Source organism: Genypterus blacodes, unplaced genomic scaffold, assembly GCF_046128005.1.
Source record: "Genypterus blacodes isolate CSIRO-AG114 ecotype Tasmania unplaced genomic scaffold, CSIRO-AGI_Gbla_v1 ptg000285l_1, whole genome shotgun sequence".
NCBI lineage: Eukaryota > Metazoa > Chordata > Actinopteri > Ophidiiformes > Ophidiidae > Genypterus > Genypterus blacodes.
In genome coordinates this window covers 131,319-159,219 of record NW_027467076.1, presented here as the reverse complement: position 1 = coordinate 159,219, position 27,901 = coordinate 131,319, and the positions used below count along the sequence as shown (strand labels likewise).

Below are 27,901 nucleotides of genomic sequence, written 5' to 3'. Positions count from 1 at the left end.
GGTTAACCCGGCCAACTACACTAACTAACCCAAACTATCAGTCACTAACAGCATTTCTGTGCCATCTCCATCAGTTTGGGATCAATAAGGTACATCTATCTATCTATGCTACAACAGAGGATGCTGTGGTGAACCTGATGAGAGTGGTCCAGCAGGAGCGTCCGTCCAGGCAGCGCAGGTAGCAGCTGATGGTGGTTTTCTTGAACTGTTTGACGTCCTCCAGCTCCTCCTCCCTCATGTCGTCACGCTGCGCCACGAACAGCTGCATCAAGTTAAACAGCTCCTCCACCGCCTGCAGGGGACAGAGGGTAAACTGGGGGTCTCTGTACGTGTCCACTATGGAGCCTCTGATGTTTGGCTCTGAGTTTTATGAGGCTGGTCTGATCAACAGAAGAATCCTGAAAACTTTCACAACTACAGTTCAGCAACTTTGATTGGATTCCTTTCAAAATCAGGCAGCAGAGCCATAACAACACGACACGAGCCGGTCTCCCGTATCAAAGCATACTACTGCTTCACCCAGGCACACTCACCCTGCCTCATGATGATCAGTATCACACTCACCCCAGGGTACTGGCTGGCGTGCGGGGTCAGGTTCTTGAAGGCCCACTGGATGTTCTGGTGTGACGCCAGCTGCCGGGTAAAGGCCGGCGACTGCTCGCAGCACATGCGCAGGATGCCGTAATAGGCGGGCAACATGCCGCGATTGAATAGCACCACCTCTTGGTCGTCGTGGTCTGCCAGGATGTAGTTGAAGGCGATGTTCTTGGTCACCATGGGGTTCTGCACCACCAGGCGGACGTTCTCAGGGCAGTCCACACAGACGTTATACCAGAAGGACAGAAGGGCCTGTTTGTTGTGGTTGGTTGAGATGGCCGGCTCTGAGAGCTTGGGCTGAGAGAGAGAGAGAGAGAGAGAGAGAGAGAGAGAGAGAGAGGGGCAGAGGGTGAGAGAGAGAGAGAAAGAGAGGGGCAGAGTGTGAGAGAGAGACATAGAAATAGACAGAAAGACACAGACAGAGAGACAGAGAGAGGGGGGGGAGAGGGTGAGGGCAAGAGAGACCCTCTCTCTCTGTTCATCTTTGTTTCTATCCCTCCTCTCCCTCTTTGACATGTCGGCGTGTTTACCTGAAAGAGGTTCCACAGGTCCATGAAGTATCCGGAGAACATGAGTTTCTCCGTCTTGGAGATGAGGCAGTAGGTCATGAAGCTGAAGTACTGGACCAGCTTGGTGGTGCCATGCACGCTAGCGTCCACGTAGAGCTTGGCCCGGCCCAGCAGGCCCAGCAGCAGGTTGTAAACCTGGTGCAGAACCACAGTGGTGTCAGGCGACAGCGGCAGCTCACGCGTGGGCAGGTGGAGGGAGCGGGTGGAGCGGAACATCTGACGGAAGGAGTTACTGGGGATGAGGGAGACCAGGAGGTACGCCGCCGCTGCAGGGAGGAAGATGAGGAGGAGGAGAGACGTTTTTACAAAGTGCCCTGATCCCACATTACACCTAGGAAAAAAAACAAACAAACAACAACCCTGTGGTGTCTCTTACAGGTGCGGACGCGGGGGTAGTTGTGAGCCAGGAGGAAACGCTCCACCCAGTTCTCCATGTTCTGCAGGACCCAGCTGTGGGCCAGTTTGTTCCGGGGAGTCTGAACGGCCAGCCAGTCCAGACACTGGGACGGGTTGTACTCGATCACCTGACAGGAAGCACACAAACACACAAAAGAACAGGCTGAGAAACCGGCCGGCTGTTGCAGCTTATTGACGTCACTGTGGTTAGCAGGTGTGAGGATCAAATGTTAGGTTAAAAAGTATATTTAGATTTTTGTTACCTCCCAGATTCGTTGCAGGATGTAGGAAGCGAAGGACGGCATTCCCGGCGGTCCACCAGCAAACTCCATCAGCATCGTCAGCAGCTTGAAGAACGGATTGGCAGCCTTAGGAGGACGACAGGAGAGGCGGATGAAGACCAGAGGAACTTCTCCATGACGTTCACAGCTCAGTGTCCAAACCAATGTAAAACGACTGAGCTTAAATATGATAAATATCTGTGATATTAAGGCACAGAGAGTGAGGTCTTCAAAAGATATGAAAGTGGGAGACCAGCTTTCTTTTGGACTTCTATGTTTTGATTGGTCCATTCTTGTGGAAGGAGGAGGCGTTGTGTTAAATTGCAAGACTTCTGTCTGCAGCAGCACCACTTTACGCTCTGGAGTCATACAAACTAAACAAGCAATGTCTCTTACTCACTCACTGTGCCTCACTCACTCTTTCTCTCACGTCACTTACTCTCACTCATTCTCTCAGTGTCACTCTGTCACTCACTCACTCACCGTCTCTCACTTACTCTTTCTCTCACCGTCAGTTATTCAATCATTCTCTCAGTGTCACTCTTTCACTCACTCACTGTCCCTCACTCACTCTTTCTCTCTCTCTCCCGCTCTCTCACGTCACTTACTCTCACTCATTCTCAGTGTCACTCTTTCACTCACTCACTGTCCCTCACTCACTCTTTCTCTCTCTATCCCGCTCTCTCACGTCACTTACTCTCACTCATTCTCAGTGTCACTCTTTCACTCACTCACTGTCCCTCACTCACTCTTTCTCTCTCTCTCCCGCTCTCTCACGTCACTTACTCTCACTCATTCCCAGTGTCACTCTTTCACTCACTCACTGTCCCTCACTCACTCTTTCTCTCTCTCTCCCGCTCTCTCACGTCACTTACTCTCACTCATTCCCAGTGTCACTCTTTCACTCACTCACTGTCCCTCACTCACTCTTTCTCTCTCTCTCCCGCTCTCTCACGTCACTTACTCTCACTCATTCTCAGTGTCACTCTTTCACTCACTCACTGTCCCTCACTCACTCCCTTTCTCTCACCGTCACTTACTCTCACTCTTTCTCTCAGTGTCACTCTTTCACTCACTCACTCTCACCTCTGGAGTCAGCTTTGCAATGGAGGTGAAGAGCATCGACACAATCTAAGAAAGAGAGAACATCAGTCACGAGGCCGACACCCCTCGTACAATTATGGATTGAAGTTTGTGTTTAGTATGAAACCATGCAGACACCTTCGCAAAGTTGCGCATTCCATTTTTGATGTGTGTGTAATGAGTGTGTGATAAACATACGTGCTCAGCCAGACGGTTGTTGTAGCGACAGAGGCTGAAGATGAGGTTGCAGGTCTGACGGATGTTGATTCCGTCTCTGATGTGCTGAAACAGGAAGGGGAAGCCTTTCCCTCCGGTCAGAGCGGCCATGTCGCTCTGGGACAGGGTCAGATGTCTGCAAACAGAGGCCGCAACCAATGATGAACAAGAACTACAGCGCCGAGTCAAGTCTGTTCAGTTCTTCATCATGGTTGAAAACTCATCGGTTCCACAGCACTGCAGATACTCTTCCATCATCCATGCAGTGTCATTGTGGCGTTATGAGCGCAGAGATCTTGTGCCAGATCCTTCAGCGTCCTGTTACTGGCTCTGTAGCCTACTGAGAGCTGTGTTTAGTTTAACAATGTGTATAAACAAATAGGACACTATATTCTACTACACTACTTGAATACTTTGCTGTATACAAGCGTAACTGAAGTACAGCTCACTAGGATTAGCTGCTGCGCACATTAAAGACGCCACTACGTCTTCATGTTTGTACCTCTCAGAGCGAGACTGCTCCACCAGCAGGGCGATGAGGCCAATCATCTTCTCCAGCGCCGCAGGACGATACTTCTCCTCTGCCAGAGACAAGATGTCCTCCTCTTCGTCCTCTTCCTCTCCCTCCTCCTCCGACAGCACCTCCACCTGAGGCTGAGGAAGAAAATGTGAAAATGATTTGTCTATTTCCTATTCTTGTATGTCCCTGCAGTTGATTGATCAGGATGCACTCACGTTTTCAGGGCCTTTGGTTCCCATGTAGAAGTGCACCATGATGGAGATGGCCTGGAGCGACAACAAGAACTGACTCTGTGGACACAAAAGCTCCAGAAATTACAAACACTTGAATATTTAAGAAAGTGTTTTAGACAAAAGCCTGTAACTATAATAAACAACAATCATTTGTGAACACGCCTGGTGTTTCTGTACACGCTAGCAATCATCCGTGTGTTTTCAGTTCACTCTGCAACTTTTCTTGCCATAATTGTTAATACTGTCAATAATGTCAGGATAATGAAAACATTTGTGTACTTGTGTACTTATGATCGGGGTCAGGGTCAGTCTGAATGTCCTCCTGTTCCACCTCCTCACAGTCGTGTCCGACTCTTGGCTGTCTAATTCATTCTTTAGATCAAAATGAGGCCACATATTTGTCTTAAATGTTGCAGCTTAATTTCGTTCTTCCCCTGTCGTGTTGCAAATTGAAACTGAGCGGCGCCTAAAAGGAGGAAATGGAAATCTAGGATGGAGTGCCTGCATGTGTACTGTCAATCAAATACCAAGACTACAGGTCAGAGTATAGATACAATATTGTAAATAATAGAAACCCCTAGTGGCTTGTGGGAAATTGGCCAGCGTGGTGCGTTGAGCTGAGACTGACCTCCTCCTCGCCCATCTTGGCAAACTCGTACAGGAAGGCAAAGTACTCGGTCAGGTGTTTGCTGTGCGGCTTGACGCCGTGCTCCATGATGGACAGCAGGGTCTTCACAAAGCGAGTCACACATGATCTGCTGCCGATGTCCTCCACGGGACCGTCCATGTCGTCCGACCTGAGGTGAGAAACGTAGACGTTTACAGTCGGCGTGTCTTTAAAAACAGGACATTAAACGCTAAAACGCTTTTCTTTGCTTCATGTTTGAGCCTGAAAAGCTGGCGCCCCCTGGTGGGGGTTGTTCCACAAAGTCTTTGGCAGTAACCAGAGCTGCAGGTCTGCTCTCCTCTGGACCAGGCTGCTAGTAATCAGCACAACTTCCCCAGTAAAGGTCAAAGGTCACACAAACACTTAAAGGACACTGAAGTTAGACTCTAATATGAGATTTTATAGTTTCAGTTTAGTTTTCAGTCTCAGTTTCAGTCTGAACAATGTTCTTGGTGCATGTTCCAGATTTATAGTCAATTATTTATATCCATGTATTATATGAGATGCTGACTGCCCAGCAGGACAAGGAACAATATACATAATAATCAACTTACAATCACATTATCTACTTCTGTCCTTCAGTCAGCAGTCACATGAACGTCTCAGTCTGATTAAGGGATTTAAAGTGGGTTAGTGTGTGGAGCTGTGACGTACCCGTCCTCCATGCCGGGCTGCAGGTAGAGGTGAGCGTGAACCGGCCGCAACCTCTGAATCACATGGATACACAACCTCTGGAACATCTGGAGGACAGCAGGAGAGCTCAATCAACTCAGTGTGTGTGTGTGTGTGTGTGTGTGTGTGTGTGTGTGTGTGTGTGTGTGTGTGTGTGTGTGTGTGTGTGTGTGTGTGTGTGTGTGTGCTCTCGACAATTAGTAATAACACAAGTCAACACCCCTCTGACGGTTGACTCACCTGTCTGACGATCTGATTGGGGCACTTAATGAGGATCTGCATTGGCCACCAGTTGTCGTCGGCCATGCGATCCAGAAACCACTGACGCAGACAAAAACAGGGTGAAATGACATCATGGACTTGTTTCATTGTTATTGTTACTGCTGTGACTATGAATGAAAACGTGGCTGTCACCTCGCAGGCCGCCTGGCTGTTGTTGAACTGTTTGGTGAGTAGTTCGATCCACTGCAGCATGGTGGGCTGGAGACACCACCAGAGGTCAAAGGTCATCAGGACATTTGTTAATACTTTCCTTTATTAATAATGCTTTATTGAGTTTGGTCTCAAATCAACACAAACACAGTAACAACAACATGTGGTTGATGACTCGCTCACCTTTTCCTTTGAGTGAATGAACGTCTCCAGGACGAACGACGTGCTGAGCTGGAAACAAAACAGGAAATGAAACCTTAAAGAGGAACAACAATGACACACATTCTAACTAACTTTCAAAGTTTTGGTCCAAGGTTTCTGCTCTGTGTCTGCAAGTTTGTGCTCATTCTCAAGTGAAACGTCAAAGTCGGCATCAGCTTTGACGTCACGCCAACTTCCTCTCACTCGTAGTTACTTTGCGCTCTTTTAACCGACGTGCGTTTGTGTGAGATGTGTCTCTACCGCTCCCCTCCCCTCCCTCCCCAAGACCTCACTTCCATTACCAATGTGCTGGTCAAGTTTACCAACACCTTGACCATGTAAATGTTGAAACATCACAAAGGTGTGAAGCTCTGCATTCCTTCAAACGCAAAATAACAAATGAAAGTTGAAGGCGTCTTATCTTTGTCACCTTAGCAGTCATGAGGGACACAGCTTTGGGATCTGGTAAGGTGCTGGGGATGCTGCTGCACAGCTGCCACATGAAGCTGGAACACACACACACACACACGATCAGCACATTTTCAATCTAAACGACACAAACTTGTTATTATTTGCAGACTGAGGTGTGATGAAACCAAACTGACACCTACCCAAAATAAGTGTGCTCAAATATGTTCTTATCCTGGAGAAACTGCATGTTGTCGTGCCAAATCCACTGAAATGAGAAAAACAGGGGTTAATACTCTGATTCATAGATAAAGAGGAACACATGGACTCATTCAGATTCAACTTTTCACCCAATGTGTGCCAGGTTTCCTTCACCACAGGAGGCCAGAGGCAGACAGAGATTTACACTGTCCCCTTATTTCTTCTTCTACTCTCTCTGGACAGCCTGGGTTATGGTCTTTATTTCAGGGAACCTGGAAGTCCCCTGAATCATGCAGTTTCTGTTGTTTTGTTGGTCTGTTTAGAGCACTTGGTTAGATTTTAAAAAAACATTTGATTAAAAACCTAGCGTTACTGAAAAACGTCACATTTTGTATTAATATCGCCGTAATCCTCAAGAGTCTGATGTTTGCATTTAGATCAAGTAGTAAAACAGGAAATGGAGCCACGGACCTCGAGTAGATCAGGAGAGACGTCAAAGCTGAAGTCTTTCCCATTCTCCTCCTCTAGATCCACTCTCTTATAGAAAAGCATGTAGGCACTGTGCGTCTGAAAACACACGGGCCATTAGTGTTTGGTTACGATCAGTCAAATCAATCAAATATCAAGTGACAGCCAGGAGATATCCCTCACCTTCTCGAAGGAGAAGTCCATGAACTTGTCGGTAACAGAGTCGTAGGTTTTAGTCTGTGGACAAACACAATTCCAAAGTTAAACTTCCACCGGCGCAGAGACAAAGTGTTTGATTATTGGTTCTGCTTCTCGTACCGTCATCTCTCCACCAAAACACTCCGAGGCCAGCTGGGCCGAGTCAAAGGGCTTCACCTCCGCATCGTTGAAAAGGTACCTGAGAGTGAAAACACTTAGATTAGCATGAGCTTGTCAGAGACGACCCCCCCCACACCTCACTCACCACTTGTTGTTGCGGTAGGCGTGTGGGTTGACAATGTCTCGGATGAAGCTGTAGTAATGGCCGCCGTCTGCCGTGCCCGTGTGCACGGTGACGCCGATGAGGTCGTACTCGTAGCTCTCCGTGACCTTCGCTTCGCCCTCCTCCTGAAAACCTGCAGCAAAAAAATCAGATGGCAAAGCTCCAACGACAATCCCAGACACACTGCCGCGCAACGGAGCCAAAGACGGACAAACCTTCTTTCCGCTCTCCTTTACCCATCAGGAAGTCCTCAGTGTACGGCGTCATGTCGAGGCGCAGGGGGAAGGAGAAGTGTGTATTGACCTTCTCCTTCATCATGGTCACCATGTTGAAGGTGTATCTCATGGTGTTGAAGCTCAGGATGCGAGGAAGTTTCTTGAAGCACGCTCTGTGAGAAGAAAACAGAAGCATCAGGCACTTTAGGTTCTTTAATGCACAGTTGAGGTTACGGTACTCTAATGAGAGAGGCTGAATCTGTGTCCCACCTCTTCTCGGCGCGGACCTTCTTCCCACACTGGGAGCAGGTGTACATGTTGTCGCCCTCTAACGTGTCCTTGATGGTCACCTCGTCCAGAGATTCCTGGCGGGACAAGCGCACATTCTTTATGTTCCTGAATACTGCAAGTTGAGCTGTTTTTAAAAAATTCAGCTGAATATAGAGTTCAGCTAGAGGTTTGTTTGGGAAGCTGCTGGGGATCTAAAACATCACTTACTGTGTGTGTGTGTGTGTGTGTGTGAGAGTGAGTGTGTGTGTGTGTGTGTGTGTGTGTGTGTGTGTGTGTGTGTGTGTGTGAGGGACAGAGAGACAGAGAGACAGAGGGGGTCGGGGGTCGGGGGGAGAGAGACAGAGAGACAGAGACAAAGAGAGAGAGACAAAGAGACAGAGAGAGACAGAGACAGAGAGAGAGAGACAGAGAGAGAGCGGGAGGGGAGAGACAGAGAGACAGAGAGAGAGAGACAGAGAGAGAGAGACAGAGAGACAGAGACAGAGAGAGAGAAACAGAGAGACAGAGAGACAGAGACAGAGAGACAGAGAGAGAGAGAGACAGAGACAGAGAGAGGCAGAGACAGAGAGAGACAGAGACAGAGACAGAGACAGAGAGACAGAGAGAGGCAGAGACAGAGAGAGACAGAGAGAGACAGAGAGAGAGAGAGAGAGAGAGAGAGACAGAGACAGAGAGACAGAGAGAGGCAGAGACAGAGAGAGACAGAGACAGAGAGACAGAGAGAGACAGAGACAGAGACAGAGAGACAGAGAGACAGAGAGAGACAGAGAGCAGACACCTCTTCATCGGTCTTCTCACTCTGCAGCTCTCTAACAGCACAGATAGTGAGTGATCATAAATTGCACAGCGGCTTTGTTGCTCTCTGGTTTCTAAACATCAAACTGCCTCAAAGTGCTGAAAGGAGCCGGGGCGATGGTGACACACACTCACATAGATGTTCTTCATGTCTGCCACTTGACATCTGACAGTGTAGAACTCCTCCGCTGTCTGGCTAACGTGATCGCAGTCCTGCACGTCCATCATTTTCATCACACAATGAGAGAGAAAAAAGAAATGTTATGTGATAAACACAAAACGGATTTTTGGATCTTTCAAAGTAAGAGACATAGTTCATATTGTCCTCACCAGAGAGACCACATTGTTGGTGATGACGCCTCCAAACAGAGTCTTCACCGTGTTTTTCTGAGGGGAAATGAAGATTCACTGGATTACAACATACAACTCAACCACCAGCTGAAAAGATCTCTAAAAAGAAACACCCTCAATGATGTCAAGGTGGAGACAAAGGGAATAAATGCCCTTGTGTGAGGAGGAGAGATTGTGCCTTTACCAGGTCCTGTGACATCTCCTCTATCTTGGTGATAAGGTCGGTGAAGAACTCAGTCATGTCCTTCTGCTCGCCAGTGTTGAGAGGCTGTTTGTCCATGGTGTAGGTCTTACAGAAGGGACGAGGGTTGTAGGCCTTCCTCTCGCTTTCCTGAACACACACACACACACACACGGGGCGAGGGGAAGGACGTCACAGAGGGAGCGCCATAAGGATCCTGGACAGTGACATGAAGGGAGTGTGTGGGTGGGAGGATGAGACGGGTGAGGCGTGACTCACCATGAGATAAGTGAACATCTTCTGCAGCTCCAGCAGGGTGGTCTTGTGCTTGATCTCCTCTGCGTACTGCAAACACACATGAGAGTCAATCTACACCGAGTATGAAGATAAGAAACAGTATGAGACTTTCACCTCAACAACTTAACGATAGAGAAAACAACAGACTTCTCTCCACTGGCACGTTATCACACACGCAGCAGGTACCTTGGCTGTGAAGATGGCCTGACGGGCTTCAGGGATCATGTAGAGCTGCTGGATGGTGGAGGCCAGGTAGCAGGTCGCTCCCAGGTTGGTCAGACCCACGAAACGACACTCTGCTCGGACGTCGTCATGGGGCCAGTAGTCCCACTTGTACGGAGCGTGAGAGGCTGGAGGAACAGAAAAAGAAGTCTTTTGCTCAGTCGGCACTCGTTAGGAACGACTCCAACATTTAACTAATGAGAGACTCCGCCCTCACCCTGCATGTGCTGGGACATGACCCAGTTGTGGAGCAGTCGGTAGTTCTCCACCGAGCCCTTTACCGTCTCCACCAGCAGGTCGTAGGCGGCGGCTCGGGCGGCGTTGGATTTGCACTTGGGCTGCGTGCGATCGGCCAGGCTGGGGAGGAGGAAGAGGAGGTTGTGGACGTCCCTGAGGAACTCCTGCCCTTCGCGGGAAAACTTGAAGGGAGGTTTGTGTTTGAGGACGCTGGTCGCCAAACGCAGGAGGCCCGTCAGCCCGTCGTCCTCGATGGTTCCGTCCTGCTGGTCCAGGATCTCACGACTGCAATCAGGAATACAAGTTGATGATATAGACTTCTATGATGTACATACACTCCAAATAGTCATCAAGCAGATTTTCTATCTTGCAATTTAATGTGGGCTAAGGAGTGCTCTCTGACCTTTGACCCTGAACCCTCTCTATTTTGTCGTGGATCTCTATCCTATAGTAACTCTGACCTTTGACCCTGAACCCTCTGTATGTTGTCATGGATCTCTATCCTATAGTAACTCTGACCTTTGACCCTGAACCCTCTGTATGAGGTCATGATCTCTATCCTATAGTAACTTCCTGGTCCTTCTCTCAGCTGAGAGGATGTAGTGCAGATAAACATTCACATCGTGAAGACAGAAGACAGAACAGTAGAAGAAGAACAGAGATGTGAGGAGGTGTTAAGATAAGAACTTCTATCTTTGTGCTGTAGAATAACAACAGTGTTGCTATTATATATGTTGTATCATATATGTTGAGTTTGTTCCAGCTTTAAATCCACAGCAGGAAGCAAAACCTCAAAGAGGGGACTGGACCTCATGTGGGCGAAGGTGTGCTCACCTCCTGATGCAGTCGGCGAGGTGTCGGGCCAGAGCGTCCAGGTCCAACAGGGTGGTCTGCATCGAACCGGGCAGCGACAGAGAGGAAGAGACTTTCTGGTGAGTTCAAACACAGCAGGACTAGCAAACTTTACGCACAGTTTCTCCGGATTCAATTTCGACTAGCATGTCGTGACGACATTCCTACCTGCCCAGCGTCTTTAACGTGGATGTTGTCGGTGAGTTTGCAGAGCAGCCAGAAGTATTCCTTACAGCCCGTCCTTAACATCGGCTCCTCTTCGTAATCCTCTGCCTGGAACACACACACGCACACACACACACACAGGCGTGAAATCTGGCAAATGTAGTTTCAGGATTTCTCTTGAAAAACAAAACATGGAACGATTAGTTAAGATCCAAATATGTTATTATATCATATATGTATAGTAACTCTGACCTTTGACCCTGAACCCTCTGTATGTTGTCATGATCTCTATCCTATAGTAACTCTGACCTTTGACCCTGAACCCTCTGTATGAGGTCATGGATCTCTATACTATAGTCACTCTGACCTTTGACCCTGTACCCTCTGTATGTTGTCATGGATCTCTATCCTATAGTAACTCTGACCTTTGACCCTGAACCCTCTATGTTGTCATGGATCTCTATCCTATAGTAACTTCCTGGTCCTTCTCTCAGCAGTCAGCAGCTCAAGTGATGAAGCAGCTGAGAGGATGTAGTGCAGATAAACATGCAGGGCGTCGTGAAGACAGAACAGTAGAAGAAGAACAGAGATGTGAGGAGGTGTTAAGATAAGAACTTCTATCTTTGTGCTGTAGAATAACAGTGTTGCTATTATATATGTTGTATCATATATGTTGAGTTTGTTCCAGCTTCTCCAGTTTTAAATCCACAGCAGGAAGCAAAACCTCAAAGAGGGGACTGGACCTCATGTAGCAAAGCTCAAATTGAGACAGATTATCGTCCCTGAGGACTTCTGACACAGAGTGTAGCTTGCAAAACACCAGCACAGTGTAACGGGGAGGGTGAAACAAAGTGAGCGAGAGAGTGACGCACACAGACACACAGAGAGAGCGAGAGTGAGAGAGAGAGAGAGTGAGTGAATGTGACCAACCCTCAGCGGTTTGAGGGCCTGAGCGTCAGGCAGGAACTTGAGCAGCGTTGATGCAGCGAGCAGCAGGAAGGATCTGTTGATGGAGTCTCCTCCCTCCAGGCCGGACAGCGAGAGCTTATAGAGGCCGTTACACGCCTCATGACGCACTGCCGGCTGAAAACATCATCGCACATTTAAGATCATTTAGCATCACATCAGGCAACTCACTGAAATCTGCATGTGAATGCCTCAAATGTTCACAGTGTTCATTCTTCAGCGGCTCACCTCCGGCACCAGCAGCGTGAGCTTCTTCAGCCAGTCGTGCAGGTGGTCGCTGTCAGCCAGGCTGGACTTCACAGTGGACGAGCAGTGAGCCCAGCTCACCAGCAGCCACATGGAGTAATGAGTCACTGGGTGAGGAAACACAACACAACACATCACTCCCACCACCTAGGTTGTCTTCATGCTTCAGCCTGTTTCAGATGGTTCACCGTCTGAATGTGCTTGTCTGATATTTGGATAAAGTGGCCCCAAACGCACTCAGGAAACCTTTTTGCGCTCTGCTAAATGCCGTAGCGTTAAGCACAATTATTGGATTTGCAATCTCCCACTCAGCCATACTTTCCTTTCTCTCGCTCTCTGTGTCACTTCCTCTTACTGACTCGTTCCCTCACTCTAAACCTCACTTTTATCTCACATCTGTCAGACTGGGAGGAGTTTCACAGGCAGCACATATGTACAGACTGAGCATGCAAGTCCATTAGATTGGCCATTTAAATCACAGCCACAGGTGGGCTTTGCTTTCAGTTTGAGCTTGTGTTTCTATACACTTACCACAAAATATGTAGACTACCGTTTAATTGTTCTCAGAAAGATTCATGATCCCTGTTCAATCAATCAAACTCATTCAGTGGTGCTAAATGACTAAAAGGACACAAAGGGGTCAATAAAGAGAGTCTACTTTGTGATATGTAACAAAGCTTCTCACCTTCATGTCGGGACCTGTGGTCTGACTGAGCCTTCAGAACTCTGCAGATCAAACACACACACACACCATATATTGAAAGATGACTTTTAATTCATTCTAGCTTTTCATGGGCAGAATGATGCGTTTTGTCACCTGTGTGCCAGGTTGTCATAAGTGTAGGCCACGTTGATGAGTCTCTGGATCAGGTTGGTGCCTTGGACCAGGCTCAGAAAGACCTGAGAAACAACCGAGAGCCCACGGTCAAATCCCACAATGCCTCACAGCTCCGTTTGTTATTGATCTGCTCTTCATTTCACTGTCTGGATGTCTGCTGATGACAGTGCTGCTATCCCCTTCATTTTTGGACGCCACATTGCAACATTTACCTCCGTCAGTCGAGGGATGTGCAGCCCTTTGCCGTGCTCTACGTTGGACTTGCGAGATTTTCCTGGCCACGCCCGTTTGCGCTGGCTGTCGGCGAGGCCGGACCAGGAGAAGACGTCGTGGTACGCCAGGTCCAGGTCTGCCGGGTCCACTGCAAACTGGCAAATCAGCTTCAGCAGGCAGGCCAGGCAATCCAGCAGCCACTGCAGAGGAGACAGGAAGGACGTGAACACAAGGTGTCTGTGTCTAACATGAGTCCTGTAAAGTTCTCTTCTCTTTGAACGTTTCAGCTCTTACCACAGTCCAAGACTCCTGATCCTTTGGCTCCAGAATGCCGGAGTTAAAAATCTCCAGGAGTAATTGGAGGCCTCCAGAGGAGACAAACTGAGAGAGAGGGAGAGAGAGAGAGAGCAGGAGAGAGACAGACAGCGACAGACAGAGAGAGAAAAAGGAGACGGACAGAGATGCTGAGCTTTGACCTATTTAACAAATCAGCTTCTTTTTTCCCATGAAGCTGCAGACGATGATGATGAGGCAGAGTCACAGGTGTGCTGTACCTTGCAGCTCCAGGTGTTCTTGCTGTTCTCTATCTGGTCCTCACTTGAGTCGTCCGAGTCTGGGTACAGATCACTGTAGCTGCCCTGCAACACACACACACACACACACACACACACACACACACACACACACACACACACACACACACACACACACACACACACACACACACACACACACACACACACACACACACACACACACACACACACACACACACACACACACACACACACACACACACACACACACACACACACACACACACACACACACACACACACACACACACACACACACACACACGAAGCGTAAGGTGCCAGTCTCACACAGTCACATTTGGAGAGCGTCATGTGTGAACACAGTAGCGTGTTCCTCCTGTTGGAGTGTGTGTGTGTGTCGGGGTCAGAGCACCAGCAGACTGATCACTGCCACATGATGCTCTCCCATTATGGCAGGAAACTGACAGCATAGAAAGCAGCATGTGTAACCAGTGTGTGTGTGTGTGTCTTACAGTGGACTCCCTGTGGATGCGTCGGTTGGGTTTGCCCAGAGCCTCGATGATCTCCAGAGCGTAGAGCAGCTTGTGGGGGCTTTTGATCCTCAGCAGCTCCTTCCAGCACAGAGCCTCACTCTACACACACACAGACACACAGAGTGGACATATTTAGTGGACGACGGTGAAACAACACAGCTGCAAACATGGAGCGATCTGCTATCCGCCTCCATCAGCCTGTGTGTAATCTGATTGTTGCTCACCGCATCATCCGAGATGTTCTGGAAGGCCTGGAGCATCTTGGGACACGTGGGAAGGAGCATCAGGAGCTCCCAAACCCGACGCGATAGATTCTCAGCATGGAGGTGAAGCTCCTCACACCGCATGCTCTGGATGGAGACAAACACACAACCACACATTTCAGATGATAAAAAAATGAAAACAACACTAAGTCAGTGAACTTCCTGTGTCCGCGGCCCCGCCCACCTCGGGGTTCTCCTGGGTCTTCTCCGTGTTGGGGCTGGGCGGTTTGAAGCAGGCCAACATCTCCAGCAGGTCGAAGAGCGTGGTGAGATGCGGCTCCTGCAGGAGCAGCAGCATGGGGATGTGCTCCTTCTGAGGAGGAGGCAGGCAGGAGGCGGGCAGCTGCACGCCCTCGCCCTTCCTCTCCCTCCGCGGAGCTCCGAGAGACACAAACACCATCTGACAGCAAACACACCATGACAGTCCATCAATTACTTCACTTCATACTTCCTCCATGTATTATCTAGTAACACATGTGACGTTACAGTGACAAATGGACCCTGATGGATCCATGGAACACGTGAAGATGTGAGTGAGGGCGTGAGTGACAGTCAGAGAGAAAGTACGTGAGTGAGGGAGTGAGGGACCGAGTGAGTGAGAAAGTATGTGACAGTGAGTGAGAGAGAGAGAGAAAATAAGTGAGTGACACACTGATTGAGAGAGTGAGAAAGAGAGAGAAAATAAGTGAGTGACAGCGAGTGAGAGAATGAGTGAGTGACAGAGACAAAGTAAGTGGGTGAGAAAGTACGTGACAGTGAGTGAGAGAGTGAGTGACAGTCAGAGAGAAAGTGAGTGACAGAGAAAGTAAGTGAGTGACAGAGAGAGAGGGAGTGAGTGACAGTGATTGAGGGAGTGAGTGAGTCAGAGAGAAAGTGAGTGACAGTGATTGAGAGAATGAGTGAGTGACAGAGACAAAGTAAGTGGGTGAGAAAGTACGTGACAGTGAGTGAGAGAGTGAGTCAGAGAGAAAGTGAGTGACAGTGAGTGAGAGAGTGAGTGAGTCAGAGAGAAAGTGAGTGACAGTGATTGAGGGAGTGAGTGGCAGAGAGAGAAAGTAAGTGAGTGACAGAGAAAGTGAGTGACAGTGATTGAGGGAGTGAGTGAGAGAGTGATCAGATGTGGGTCACCTGCATGTCCTTGAAGCCCAGCTCGTGCAGCGTCTTCTCGTCATAGTCGGTGGTGAGCTCGTGGCCCGACGAGATCATCCTGACAGGTCCCATCAAACCACCTACAGGAAGGACACAGGATATCACACACTCTATTATAAACACAGCGTGGGTCTTTACTGGACAGCGTGATGGTGGGCCGCGAGCGGAGGGAGCTGACCTGCAAAGTCTCCAGGCTGCCGGCCGCTCTGGCCGAACTCCTGCAGCTGAGCCTGCTGGTTCATTTGCTCCTTCTGCAGGTTCTCGTACCAGTGGGTGACCTCGGCTCGCAGGTCTGCCACCTGGTCACTGGGGTACATTTCTATGGTCATCTGATAACAACACAGTGCGGTGAGTGTCAGAATGATGGACAGCTTCAAGGTGAATAATCTTGGTCATCCTTAAATATGTGTCAATGTGACATTGCAACGTGTTATTTGAACATTGTGGCGTCGGGCTCATGTGATGTCACCTTGTCGGGTAGGCCGGCGGGCTGACAGACGATCCTGAGCGGCAGAGACTGTTTGTCGCTCAGAGCCTTTAGGTGGCTGCTGATCCCCGTCCCCTCGATCTGCCACTGACGCAGGTGGTAAGCAAACCTGACACGGGACAGGAAACACTAGGTGTTAACACTAGGTGAGGTGTGCGTCTCCCTCACCGTCTTTACAAAGCAAACAGTTTGTCTGTGTGAGTGTGTGTGTGTGCGCCTACCTGCGTCGGAAGGCTTCCAGGTGTGTTTTGAGCATGAGCAGCCCCCTCTCGATGCTGGTCAGGCTGGACTGGGAGTCCTTCTCCAGATTGGCTGAAGCCATCAGCAGGCTCTCCATGCACTTCCTGATGAACTCCTGCTCCTTCTCCAGGCCCGTTTTACCAGCTGTAACACACACACACACACACACACAGCATATTAAGCACAACAATATGTGGAAAGGAACAAAGTCAAAGTGTTCATATGAGGGATTAGAACAGACCATTGATGTAGTAGGAGTTGATGTACTGGATGGCGGCGCGGCTGATATCAGCAGACTGGGCTCTGAGGGCGATGCCCCACAACTGATCCATCCCACAAAGCTGGTAGAACACATGGGGAAAGAGTTACAAACACACAGCTCAACATACAGCGCAGGCTACAGGGGCTTTCCTCAAAAATGATATCATTTGGTAATAAAGTTGTGTGTGTGTGCGTGTGCGCGCGTGCATGTACCTCACAGCTGGAGGCGTTGTCCAGGGCGCTGGTAGCCAGTCGGGCCAAGTTACAGAGGTGCTGGAAGAGGTTGAGGCCGGTCATACTGATGGTCTCAGGTTTTAACTGGGGCATCTGGAAAACACACACACACACACACATTAAGACACACACACAGCTCTAACACACCTAGAGTAATATGTCATATGTAAAGGAAGGAAATCATACCGGAGGAGAACACATGCAGGAGAATTCAACAAGACAAAATACTGAGCACATTATACAAACTGATCTAATATGTCTTCAGTCTTTAGTTGGATGATTCATTGTGTGAGTGTGCACCTTCTCCAGGAAGAGGTGTTTGTAGGTCTCCATGCCCATGGCATGCTGGTCCTTGCTGCGGACCTGATTGAGGAACCAGTGCAGTGCGTCGTCATAGCACTCTGCATCTTCCACCAGGCAGTGCCACAGGATGTCCACCTGCTCCAGACTGAGTCCTGAGGGACGGACGCAAATAGAGGACGTCACTACAGGCCACGCCCTCATACCACACCTGACCACTTCACTGCCTTCTGTCACATTTTGGTTTCATTTTTTCAGGGATGTTAGACCTGAAAGTGTGAGAGACTCCAAACTCTGGATGGTGTTTGCAGGAGGCAGATGAATCTGTTAAGATGTTTGTTTGGTTTCTCCATTGGAGGAGAAACCAAACGTGTGCTGATGGAGAATGAAAGATGATGAATCTTACTGAAGTGGTCTGGAGATCCCAGTGTGGAGAACACACAGGTGAGGAACTGCAGGCGAACCTGGACCTCTGCGCTGTGACTGTACCTGAAAAACAACACGGCCCCAGGTGATCATCAGCAACCAATCACTGCACAGCGTTTGTTTGTTCGCGCGGCCGTTTGTGTTGCGTGTTAGGCCCCGTGGAGTTTTAGGTGGTAGATGGACTCACAGTGCAAACTTGTGCTGGTGTTCACGGACTTCCTGTATGTAGTGCTGCAGGTTGTCGAAGAAGAGCTTCATCATGTGCAGCTCCTTCTCAGCCCACCTGAAAAAAACATGGCGGCGTTAGAAAGCGTGGAGATGAATGTCCGTGTGTACCTGATGGGGATTCTGGGTTTTTTTTTTTATAACGCAGCAAAGAAGAGGCGTCACTCACATGGTGATCCAGTGAGTGTCGTAGCTGGAGCCAAACTGCTGGAAAGTGCCGAAAAGCTTGGGGAGGAGACGCAAGGAGACCACAACTGACCTGAGGGTGGAAGGAAAGGTGAGGGGCAAAATGGAAACTATAAATACTGAAGGAGGTTTGTACCGCAACAGCAACAGAGAAAGTGTGAGCTTCCACAAATAGACATCACTTCCTCTGCAGGGTTACATTCTCTCCAGGAGACACACACACACACACACACAGAGAGACAAGACAAGTACATAAGACAACTACAACGCTGGTGAAAGAGCCCGTCGTCTCACCGGTGGTGTGCCAGGTTGTCGAGGCAACCTTCTATGAAGCGCATGCGGATCTGTCTGTCGGTGAACCAGCAGACGAGAGAACACAGCAGCTTCTCTGCCTCGTTTATCAAACCTTCAGACAGGTGGATCTGAAACACACACACACACACACACACACTTCAATCAGTTATCAAGCAACTTCATATTACATTTACAGTCAGTGAATCTCTACGTGCAATACAAATGTCACGTATGGGTCTATTGTATTTTGTGTTGTTTGTATATTTTGTGTTCCTTTATGTTGCGCTGCTTTCCCCTTATGTGGACTATAAAAGGTGTATTATGTTATTTACTGTACTCCTGTGTGTGTGTGTGTGTGTGTGTGTGTGTGTGTGTGTGTGTGTGTGTGTGTGTGTGTGTGTGTGTGTGTGTGTGTGTACGCGCTACAATGCCCTGCAATGTGTTTCCCTTTTTGTGTGTGTGTCATCCTCTAGGTCGCACAAACTCCAGCTTCAGGAAGGGGATGTTAACATGAATTCTTCATTGATTCATGAGAAGTGTTCAATCAAGGCAGTTCATATCATTCACACAGGAGGCATTTGTCGCCCTCCTGATTGATTTCCCTGGGCCCAAATGAAACCATTTGTAGAGGAAAAGGGGGGGGGGGTTGTGTTGTGATTTTGGTGAAGGACGGACACGGGCCTGATGCCAACATTAAGATGATTGCACTTCTAAGAAGAACAGCAGGCTCTCACCGCGTCCTCGTCCTGGACCAAGTCCCACAGCAGAGTGTTCCCCTTCTTACAAACGTTGTCCAGGTTGATGTCGGTGACGGCGTGGCTGGAGTATTGGTGCTTATGGACAGAGGGACCTGCAGAGGAACATGACATCAACATCTCATTACCCTGCCAACCCAACTGAAGGAAAGTCTGTGAGGGTGGAGGTCTTTCCATACTGCAAAAACCTCCAACCACCAACATCTCCTGAAGCCAAGGAACCCTGAGCATGAAAGACTGTTCAAGTTAAATAAAACAAGCAACTGAACAGCTCAACATCTGAAACAGGATGAATTCTGTTTCAGCTTACACATCGCTCCCTGGTGGATAAATTGCTTCATCCTCCATCTCTACATGAGCACTCAAGGTCAAGTCACAGGTCAAGTTTAAACTTGGTCCAAGAATGTTCACTTTTGGTTTATCAAGTTGTGTTTCCAGACAAAGTTGAAGAAGACACTGACGTCGCAAGACAAACACTGATGCTCCACAGCTAGCTTGGTCGGGAGCAGCAGACAGCGGAGCTTAGTGGGGGCGAAATATAAAGCTCCGCCTCTTTAGGCGGGGCCAGGAGGCGGTCCCGGAATATTTAGATAGACGAAGAGGAACCAGACTGTCAACTAGGTCTTAGTTTTAGTCTAATATGTCTAAGATTATAACTATGACACAGTAAACCAAAACTCATCTATGATTGAGCCTCTGGTGGTGCACATGGACTTGTTTTCCAGGAGGTTGAGGGAGGCTCACCTTGCACCAGGTGCTCGTGGTAGATGGAGGCCAGGTTGGGGAGGTGCTGCTGGAGGTGGGAGCTGAGCTCAGCATGAGAGTTGATCTGGACCAGTTCCTCCTCGCAGCCTGACTCCTCCCCGTCAAAGTCGGCCATGTTCTTCTCTGACTTGGCGCTGACCTGTGAGCTGCTGCAGCTCACGTCGTCGGCGCTGAGCATGTCCTCCACCATGGGACTGACGGAGGGAAAACAGGGCCACAAAGGGAAAATCTCAAACTGTGTACATTTGTCAGATTACTGCTTTAAACCCTGATGGGATCCATAAACTGGGATCCATAATTCCGTGTCAATATAACAAGCCTTGGTTTATCCAAAGGGAAAAACACCTAAGAACTCTGAACGGGTCAGAGTCTTTGGTCTGGTTCTATAACATACCACACGCGATGCATGCACATATAAAATGTACTCCGTTTACCCTTCGTGATGATGATGTTGGTGATGATGATGATGGTGGTGCTGGGGTCCAATGAATCGTCTGCAATTAAAGAGTTCAGAGCTCATGGCCTCTCCCAGGAAGTCCCCAGGTCGGGGCAGACAGGGGGGCTCTTGTGGGCCCTGGGCCATCTGTGAGGGGCCCACGTCTGGCTGCTGCTGCTGCTGCTGCTGCTGGGGTTCCCTCTCTGTGGCCTCAGGGCGAGCAGATGATGCCGCGCAGGCGTCCAGCATCCTCATACGGCCTTCTAACGATGTGGACGCCGCGGTAACCATGGCGGCAGCAGCAGCAGCAGTCTCTGAGATAAAGGGGACAAGCTTAGCTTTGGTCCCCCCCGCCGTTCCGCCGGGTCCTACCGGCGTGCTCGGCCCCTCCCCGAGAGCCTCTACCGCCTTCCTCTTTCTCGCCTCCGCCTGCTCGCGTTGCTCCTTCTGTTGACGGCCTTCGGCGACCAGCCGGTTCCCCTCCTCGTCTTCCTCGTCGTCGTCGTCCTCCTCCTCCTCATCCTCTTCTTCATCCTCTTCTTCCTCCTCCTTTAAGGCCTCGCTGTCAGCCATGTCGTCAGAGTGCATCTCGCTACCGGGGCTGCCGGCCGATTGGCTGCCTCTGCTGGAGGCGGCTTCGTTGCTGGAGGCCTCGCTGTGGCCGCTGGTGCTGCCCGGCCCGCTGCTGCCTTCCTCCACGCTGTTGGCCGTCTCGTCTGAGCTTCCCTGCATCGACTCCTGAATGGGAAGAAGACGGGAAGTAGTGTGACAGGTGAGCTGACATTTACTTACATGAGGGGTGAGCAAAACACAACAACATAACAATCCCATTCATTTAAGAAACATCTGATATAACCAACGTAAGATACAAGTGTGCCTTTTCCCAACGTGAGAGGAAACAAATTAAAACAACAAACTCTTCTCCTTTGTTCCAATGCTGTGTGTGTGTGTGTGTGTGTGTGTGTGTGTGTGTGTGTGTGTGTGTGTGTGTGTGTGTGTGTGTGTGTGTGTGTGTGTGTGTACCTCAGTATCAGAAAGCCTCTGCTGGCTCCTCTTGCTGCCGGTCATCATCTGCTCGTCCATTTCTATATCACTTCCTGCGCTGTGTTGAGTGTCGCTGTTATCGCTGCTGTCTGGACTGGCGGCGGGCGAACCTGAGAGCAAACAGAATCGCACTGAGAACCCAGAAGACAAAGGCAACACGATGCAGCACGTTTAACAGCTGGTCTGCGTCTTTTCTGCTTTTTTGTGACGTTTCTGAAATGGGAGGAGATGAGACGGACCTTTCTTGTTGCCCATGGGGATGTTGGTGTTGAGCAGGGAGGCGAAGGAGCTCTGTTTGGAGAGCTGAGCCTTGGCTGCCAGGGCGTTGTTCCAAAGAGCCTTAATCAGCATGGAAGCCAGGTACAACGTCTGGGGACCAGGACAGAGGGACCCCATATCAACTGTGTTTCACTAGTTCCCAGAGGAGACGGGGTGTGTGTGTGTGTGTGTGTGTGTGTGTGTGTGTGTGTGTGTGTGTGTGTGTGTGTACCTGCTCGGTGTGGGCACTGGGGTGCAGTCCTGACACCAGGTTGAGGACGTGGCGGAGAGGCACAGGGTCCAGGTTTTTGATGAGTGAAGGGAAAAGGTCGTGGATGTAGCGACTGCAGTGTTTCAGCTAAGACACAAGCAAGCAGATTTGTCATCGTAGGACATCAAACATGCAGCGCGGCTACGAACACAAGACCAACTACCAACACAGGAACAGAACCAGAGCGCCAGCCAGCTACTGTTTAGTGCAGCCAAGGAGCAGGTTTAGAGCTGGATCTGGATCACATCTTAAGGACATTATATTGGTATAGCCAGACTTCAGACCAAATGACCTTTACATCTGGATCCAAAAGACCTGGATCTGTAGGATCTGGGTCAGTATGATGTGGGTCAGTATGATGTGGGTCAGGAGGATCTGGGTCAGTAGGATCTGGGTCAGGAGGATCTGGGTCAGTATGATGTGGGTCAGTATGATGTGGGTCAGGAGGATCTGGATCAGGAGGATCTGGGTCAGGATGATGTGGGTCAGTATGATGTGGGTCAGGAGGATCTGGGTCAGGAAGATCTGGGTCAGGAGGATCTGGGTCAGTATGATGTGGGTCAGGAGGATCTGGGTCAGGAGGATCTGGGTCAGGAGGATCTGGGTCAGTATGGTGTGGGTCAGGAAGATCTGGGTCAGGAGGATCTGGGTCAGGAGGATCTGGGTCAGTAGGATCTGGGTCAGGAGGATCTAGTTCAGTATGATGTCGGTCAGTATGATGTGGGTCAGTTGGGTCTGGATTAGTAGGATCTGGTTCTGGTCAGTAGGATACAGGGAGAGATCATTCAGGTGACTGTGGGGAGACTTTCAAGGTCAACCAATCAGATTTAAGACACTTTAGACCCAAATGAAGATTGGTGACTTGAAGAGAAGTGTGTGTGTGTGTGTGTGTGTGTGTGTGTGTGTGTGTGTGTGTGTGTGTGTGTGTGTGTGTGTGTGTGTGTGTGTGTGTGTGTGTGTGTGTGTGTGTGTGTGTGTGTGTGTGTGTGTGTGTGTGTGTGTGTGTGTGTGTGTGTGTGTGTGTGTGTGTGTGTGTGTGTGTGTCCGGCGTTACCTGAGCTGCGGCCCAGATGCAGTCCACATGCTGGGTGCTGAGTCGGCCCTCGGCAGCCAAGAAGTTAAGGATCACTTGGCACTGTTTAATGATCTGAGAACACACAGCAGGTTTGAGTGTCACACACACACCTTCATCTAGGTTTTGTCCATTTCTTAATTTTGAAGAAACACAAAACAATTCACACGGTATAAATCCACTGCAGCTGTTTGTCCTTGGTGCCCTCTAGTTTCTTATGTGACACTTATTGAGGTTCTGTTACACACACACACAATAGCTGTGGTGTGCGATTCCATTTTCCTGCAATTTCAACAAAAGTAGGAGTAATATTTGCATGCTGCTTCATATAAACTTATTGTATAAATAAGACAATTATGCCTCAGTACTTTCCATGTTCTTATGTTGAACTCATTTGTGTTTATGTATTCACTTTATTTTCCTTTGGGGCAGCACCACCGTGCACACTGATAGGGAACACCTTGTTTTTAAACTACAATCTCTTTAAGTCTCCCTTGTGAAAAGCCTGCACTGTTCTGAAGAAGTGAAGTGTAATTGTGGTTACACTTTAGTATCAGGAGCAATGGGCAGCCACAGTGCAGCAGCAGGGGACAAACTCCTGACCTACAGCCTACTGCTGTATGCATTAACCTATAGCCACACCCAAAGGAGCAAGCCTCAAAATGGATACACGCACGCACACAAGCATGCACACACACACACTGGCCAAACACTCGCTCAAATTGTGGCATAATGACAAAAAAAAAAAAAAAAAAAACTCACCTCAATGTGCAAATTTGGTCCAAATATGTGCTCCACCACGTTGTTGTGGATCAGCCAGTCAGCAAGTTCCTTTGCTATAGAGCTGCAGTGATGAAGGAGAGAGAGGAGTGGTCACACATTAAGCAACTTTATTTGCTCCTTTGTGCTGCATTTTCATTCAAGAGACTCCTTCTGATCACATGATCTAAACACTATTCTGCATGTATGTTACTCTGGATATGATGGAAGCGTGGTGTGAATAAAACCTTCAAAAAAAGGAGATTTCACAGTGTCAAACTAGACAAAATGACACAAATGACTCAAAACTCGCGAAACTGAAGTAAGAAGGAAAGAGCAAACACGCCGAGCTGAGACAGACTTACGTTTCTGTGTCGGACACCAGCGACTCGTTGTTACAGACGTCGTTGAAGGTGTGGAGCTGATTCTGAGGAAATACAGACCATACATTCAAATGAGCACAGTCTTTACATGTGATCATACCTTTACCACACGTGAACACAGATTTCTTCCTCACTGCTATGTTTCCTTGCAACCCCAAAGTGTTATATGTGCCACTAGGGGGCAGCGAACAATGTCCAGACATGAGGACAACAGGTTTCAGCTACTCACAATGATTTAGAAGGTGTCGGGGTGGGAAAATGTAATGTCCACATATGAGGACGTGGGGTCTCAGGAGGTAACAAGTTGTGTGAGCCAGTCTACATATGTATGAGGTCATCAGAACACATTGAACATGTCTCTGCACCCTGCCAGCTCAGTATGCAGATCACCAGGTTGCATGTGAACCTTAAATGCTCCATTATCACATGTGTGAGTGTGTGTCACACACACACACACACACACACACACACACACACACACACACACACACACACACACACACACACACACACACACACACACACACACACACACACACACACACACACACACACACACACACACACACACACACACACACACACACACACACACACACACACACACACACACAGGAGTAAGTTTACATGCATCAACTATGAGCTGTGCACTGATTGACTGATTTTATGGTAAATGTAAATAAAGCTCTGTGGTTTGCCAGCAGGAGGCTCCGCCGGGTCAGAGTGCAGACACATGAAGGCTCAGAATGGCGTGGGAGCAGTTGTGAGCACTGTTTGACCCGTTGGATGGCTCTGTGAACATTGTGTTTCCTCTGGATGCAGGTGGACTCACAGTGATCTGGCTGAGTCCTGCCAGCCTCATGGTGAGCGTGGGGGACATGAAGTATTTGAAGGCCAGGTCCAGGCTCTCCTTGTCGAAACACAGCGCGCTGTCCAGCGGTTCCTTCACAGTGCTCCACATCAGGTCGGCCATGTTGCGCGCCGCACTCTGCCGCAGCTCCTGGTCCGACAGCTTACACAGGTACCTGCGGGGCGGACGGACACAGTTGGTAGGAGTGATGATGGAGAATGTAGACCTGAGGCTTTGTTTGTGCGGAGGGGGCGTTCTAAAGAGTCCGCCCATCTTTAGACTCCAAGCTTTCAGCCGAGTGTATCTTAAGACGGACTGTCAACAGCTACAAGTTACTACGGCGCCAGGTGTTGATCCAGATGTGGTGGGGAACAAATACATTTATGATGCCTCTGTACATTAACAAACACATTTGGGAACTCGCAGCAACCACCACTGTGTAGGCCAAAGGAGAGCCAGAAGATGACGTCATCAATCCCACCGTATAGTGCATGATGAATCTATTTGCACATCTGATTTAAGGTAAGTTATAGTGATAAAATAAGGCTGGATGAAGCTTAAGTGAAGAAGACTTCCAGTGGGGTTTAATGTGAATCTAATGAACAAACTGTTGTCGCTGCTCACTGAGACAGAAGATGGACTCAGCAGAGCGTCACGTGACCAGGCCTGCCAACGCTCTGCCTCCTCCGGGGTCATGTGAGGAGACGTGGAGAGTGGAGGCCTGGCAACTGTTGTCATGGTGATGAAAGCTCTTCCTAGCAACCAATGTGCGGCGCTCCGGTATGTGGAGGAGAGAGCGAGAGAGATGAGCTGTCTGAGCGAGACAGACAGACACCAAACCCCAACGTCTCGCTCGCTCGCAAAGAGTCACATCCTCCTCAACAGAACTTCCACCAGGTTCATATGGACAAAATGTTTAAGGAGAAGACGTTCTAATGCCGGCAGGGGATGGAGTTACTAATTAACTCCACGGAATTGATCATTATTCAGCTGGTGCTGACGTTTCTCACTTTTAACCTTCGCATCAACGTTTGTGGCTCTGCAGCAGTCACATTTGTGCCAGTCTGAGTCGGGCAGACGCTTGCTGGATGCTGCGCTGACGTGGAAGAAGAGGATTTCAACAAAATGGAGGCTTTACATTTACATTCAGCCTGGAAAAAAGACAGGGCAGGGGGCGGAGTCTGCAGGCTCTGAGTACATCTGCAAAACCTCATCATCAGATTGGTGTGTGTGTGTGTGTGTGTGTGTGTGTGTGTGTGTGTGTGTGTGTGTGTGCAGCAGATCATGGCTTGAAACAAACAGGTTAATGGATTTTCCTCATGTAGCACATTAAATGCAGTGAAGTGCAGGCACAGGTGTAAACTCACCGTATGACGTAAGTACGGAACGGTATGATGTGCTGCATGACGGCAGGAATATGAAGCCATATTCGGATCTGTGGGAAGAACCACAACACAAATGTTAACACGATAAGCAGACTGTCTGAATGAGATGTCAGAGTCTAAAGTGCACAGATTAGAGTATTTTCATTTAAAGTGTTGGTGCTCAGCTCGCCAATGAAAGAAAAGAAAGATGGCTCATTCTCTTGAACATGAGGTAACTAGGACCCGACCTTGGCGGAGACAAGGGACGAGAGTCAATCTCTCGTATTGTTCCGCGTGATGCAAATGGTTGATCTTTGGAAAGGAATGGGGCTTGTCGTCTTCTTTACCGATGTCCTCTAATGTGTTCTCAAAGTCACGTGCAAGTCAACTATGAAATCACTCGTGATGTCAAACAACTGTGACATCATGAGTGATTTCATGAAGGACTGACATCATTTATGATTCCCTTCATGTCTCCTGTTACCATGGTTTGGTAATGCAAATACTCAATTAGACTACTGCTCGTTTCATGTGTGTAAAAGGTAAAGCACCCTATAGAAACACGGTGAAGCATGTTTGTGGTTAGTGTGGAGAAGACTAATTCAACTAGTCATTCGTCAACTGTGTGTCTTCTGCACAAACATCCAAGAAATCAGTTTTTAGGCCAAATGTGTTTTAGGACGTTTTAGGGCTTTGGCACGCTTCCACTCTGGTTTCTCAGTATTTCTACCAAACATAAATTGGTCCATAATCTGGCATGTTTGTGACGGTGAGTGAGACTGGGTGTCATGTGTGTGTATGTACTCACATTGGACACAATGGTGATGAAGGCATGGGCGATGGGGAAGGGGAGGCTCTCCGGCGTGCCCGTCTCAAAGCAGTCTTTCATCAAGGAGAGGCCGTGCTTCCCGCAAAACAGGCAGACGTAACGCAGCAGATGCAGAGGAACCTCCACGTCCTGAACCAGACACAACACCGGGACACGGGGACACCACATCTGATCAACTTCAAGTGCCAGACACAAACACGCCAATCTACATGTGTGGAGACTCTGACCTAGAGAACTAACCATGCACCGGCAAATCATTCATTCAGCCCAGTTCAGAAGTTCATTTCCTGAAGATTATGACATTTTGTAAAATTGCTAGAGATGCAAATCCTATAGACGCTGTTTAACACAAACTCCTGCTATGTTTCACTGTAAACATGAAGGGACAGGACGGTCATTTGGTGAGACAGCAAGTTCATTCCTACATTGTGTTTCCTTGTTTTGATGTTGTACAAAGAGAGAATGGTGAAATGTGTGTAAAAATCAGAAGTATGCCTTCTGCGCAGGGGGACAATGACTTGATCTGCAGGAAACTGGAACAAAGTCAATAAAAAGCAAGAGCTTGTTCAGCAGGAAGTCTGGTGCTGCGGTCATACTGAAGCCTCTGAGCCGTCACAGTCAACCAGTCCCGGCCATACGGATTAGAGGAGCATTGACTGGGAGATA

General features: G+C 48.9%; 1 protein-coding gene across 2 annotated transcripts in view; it reads right to left on the bottom strand.

Moving 5' to 3' along the window:
* usp34 (ubiquitin specific peptidase 34) overlaps positions 1 to 27,901 on the bottom strand; it is a 39,139-nt gene that overhangs the window by 5,025 nt on the left and 6,213 nt on the right. The window contains exons 5-67 of one of the 2 annotated variants that reach the window (XM_076136911.1): positions 27,215 to 27,364; positions 26,410 to 26,477; positions 25,025 to 25,217; positions 24,175 to 24,236; positions 23,813 to 23,894; positions 23,033 to 23,125; positions 21,940 to 22,065; positions 21,689 to 21,818; positions 21,429 to 21,559; positions 20,404 to 21,143; positions 19,949 to 20,163; positions 19,184 to 19,299; positions 18,450 to 18,577; positions 18,139 to 18,228; positions 17,932 to 18,027; positions 17,725 to 17,807; positions 17,319 to 17,473; positions 16,998 to 17,111; positions 16,765 to 16,864; positions 16,505 to 16,667; positions 16,266 to 16,392; positions 15,975 to 16,125; positions 15,776 to 15,876; positions 14,832 to 15,047; positions 14,609 to 14,734; positions 14,364 to 14,483; positions 13,849 to 13,932; positions 13,589 to 13,675; positions 13,294 to 13,494; positions 13,061 to 13,143; positions 12,929 to 12,969; positions 12,226 to 12,350; positions 11,962 to 12,114; positions 11,035 to 11,139; positions 10,849 to 10,943; positions 9,995 to 10,299; positions 9,742 to 9,905; positions 9,538 to 9,603; positions 9,262 to 9,408; positions 9,057 to 9,113; positions 8,862 to 8,939; positions 7,911 to 8,005; positions 7,641 to 7,813; positions 7,408 to 7,558; positions 7,263 to 7,341; positions 7,128 to 7,181; positions 6,948 to 7,043; positions 6,479 to 6,543; positions 6,298 to 6,373; positions 5,850 to 5,897; positions 5,649 to 5,714; positions 5,475 to 5,555; positions 5,217 to 5,302; positions 4,524 to 4,692; positions 3,878 to 3,952; positions 3,645 to 3,796; positions 3,125 to 3,278; positions 2,930 to 2,974; positions 1,826 to 1,930; positions 1,543 to 1,690; positions 1,128 to 1,432; positions 565 to 894; positions 135 to 292 (exon numbers count right to left, since the gene is read on the bottom strand). In XM_076136911.1, coding sequence (XP_075993026.1) covers positions 135 to 292; positions 565 to 894; positions 1,128 to 1,432; positions 1,543 to 1,690; positions 1,826 to 1,930; positions 2,930 to 2,974; positions 3,125 to 3,278; positions 3,645 to 3,796; positions 3,878 to 3,952; positions 4,524 to 4,692; positions 5,217 to 5,302; positions 5,475 to 5,555; positions 5,649 to 5,714; positions 5,850 to 5,897; positions 6,298 to 6,373; positions 6,479 to 6,543; positions 6,948 to 7,043; positions 7,128 to 7,181; positions 7,263 to 7,341; positions 7,408 to 7,558; positions 7,641 to 7,813; positions 7,911 to 8,005; positions 8,862 to 8,939; positions 9,057 to 9,113; positions 9,262 to 9,408; positions 9,538 to 9,603; positions 9,742 to 9,905; positions 9,995 to 10,299; positions 10,849 to 10,943; positions 11,035 to 11,139; positions 11,962 to 12,114; positions 12,226 to 12,350; positions 12,929 to 12,969; positions 13,061 to 13,143; positions 13,294 to 13,494; positions 13,589 to 13,675; positions 13,849 to 13,932; positions 14,364 to 14,483; positions 14,609 to 14,734; positions 14,832 to 15,047; positions 15,776 to 15,876; positions 15,975 to 16,125; positions 16,266 to 16,392; positions 16,505 to 16,667; positions 16,765 to 16,864; positions 16,998 to 17,111; positions 17,319 to 17,473; positions 17,725 to 17,807; positions 17,932 to 18,027; positions 18,139 to 18,228; positions 18,450 to 18,577; positions 19,184 to 19,299; positions 19,949 to 20,163; positions 20,404 to 21,143; positions 21,429 to 21,559; positions 21,689 to 21,818; positions 21,940 to 22,065; positions 23,033 to 23,125; positions 23,813 to 23,894; positions 24,175 to 24,236; positions 25,025 to 25,217; positions 26,410 to 26,477; positions 27,215 to 27,364 — 8,378 coding nt within the window. The remainder of the gene's footprint in view (positions 1 to 134; positions 293 to 564; positions 895 to 1,127; positions 1,433 to 1,542; positions 1,691 to 1,825; positions 1,931 to 2,929; positions 2,975 to 3,124; positions 3,279 to 3,644; positions 3,797 to 3,877; positions 3,953 to 4,523; positions 4,693 to 5,216; positions 5,303 to 5,474; positions 5,556 to 5,648; positions 5,715 to 5,849; positions 5,898 to 6,297; positions 6,374 to 6,478; positions 6,544 to 6,947; positions 7,044 to 7,127; positions 7,182 to 7,262; positions 7,342 to 7,407; positions 7,559 to 7,640; positions 7,814 to 7,910; positions 8,006 to 8,861; positions 8,940 to 9,056; positions 9,114 to 9,261; positions 9,409 to 9,537; positions 9,604 to 9,741; positions 9,906 to 9,994; positions 10,300 to 10,848; positions 10,944 to 11,034; positions 11,140 to 11,961; positions 12,115 to 12,225; positions 12,351 to 12,928; positions 12,970 to 13,060; positions 13,144 to 13,293; positions 13,495 to 13,588; positions 13,676 to 13,848; positions 13,933 to 14,363; positions 14,484 to 14,608; positions 14,735 to 14,831; positions 15,048 to 15,775; positions 15,877 to 15,974; positions 16,126 to 16,265; positions 16,393 to 16,504; positions 16,668 to 16,764; positions 16,865 to 16,997; positions 17,112 to 17,318; positions 17,474 to 17,724; positions 17,808 to 17,931; positions 18,028 to 18,138; positions 18,229 to 18,449; positions 18,578 to 19,183; positions 19,300 to 19,948; positions 20,164 to 20,403; positions 21,144 to 21,428; positions 21,560 to 21,688; positions 21,819 to 21,939; positions 22,066 to 23,032; positions 23,126 to 23,812; positions 23,895 to 24,174; positions 24,237 to 25,024; positions 25,218 to 26,409; positions 26,478 to 27,214; positions 27,365 to 27,901) is intronic. The other variant, XM_076136912.1, reaches the window with a different exon arrangement.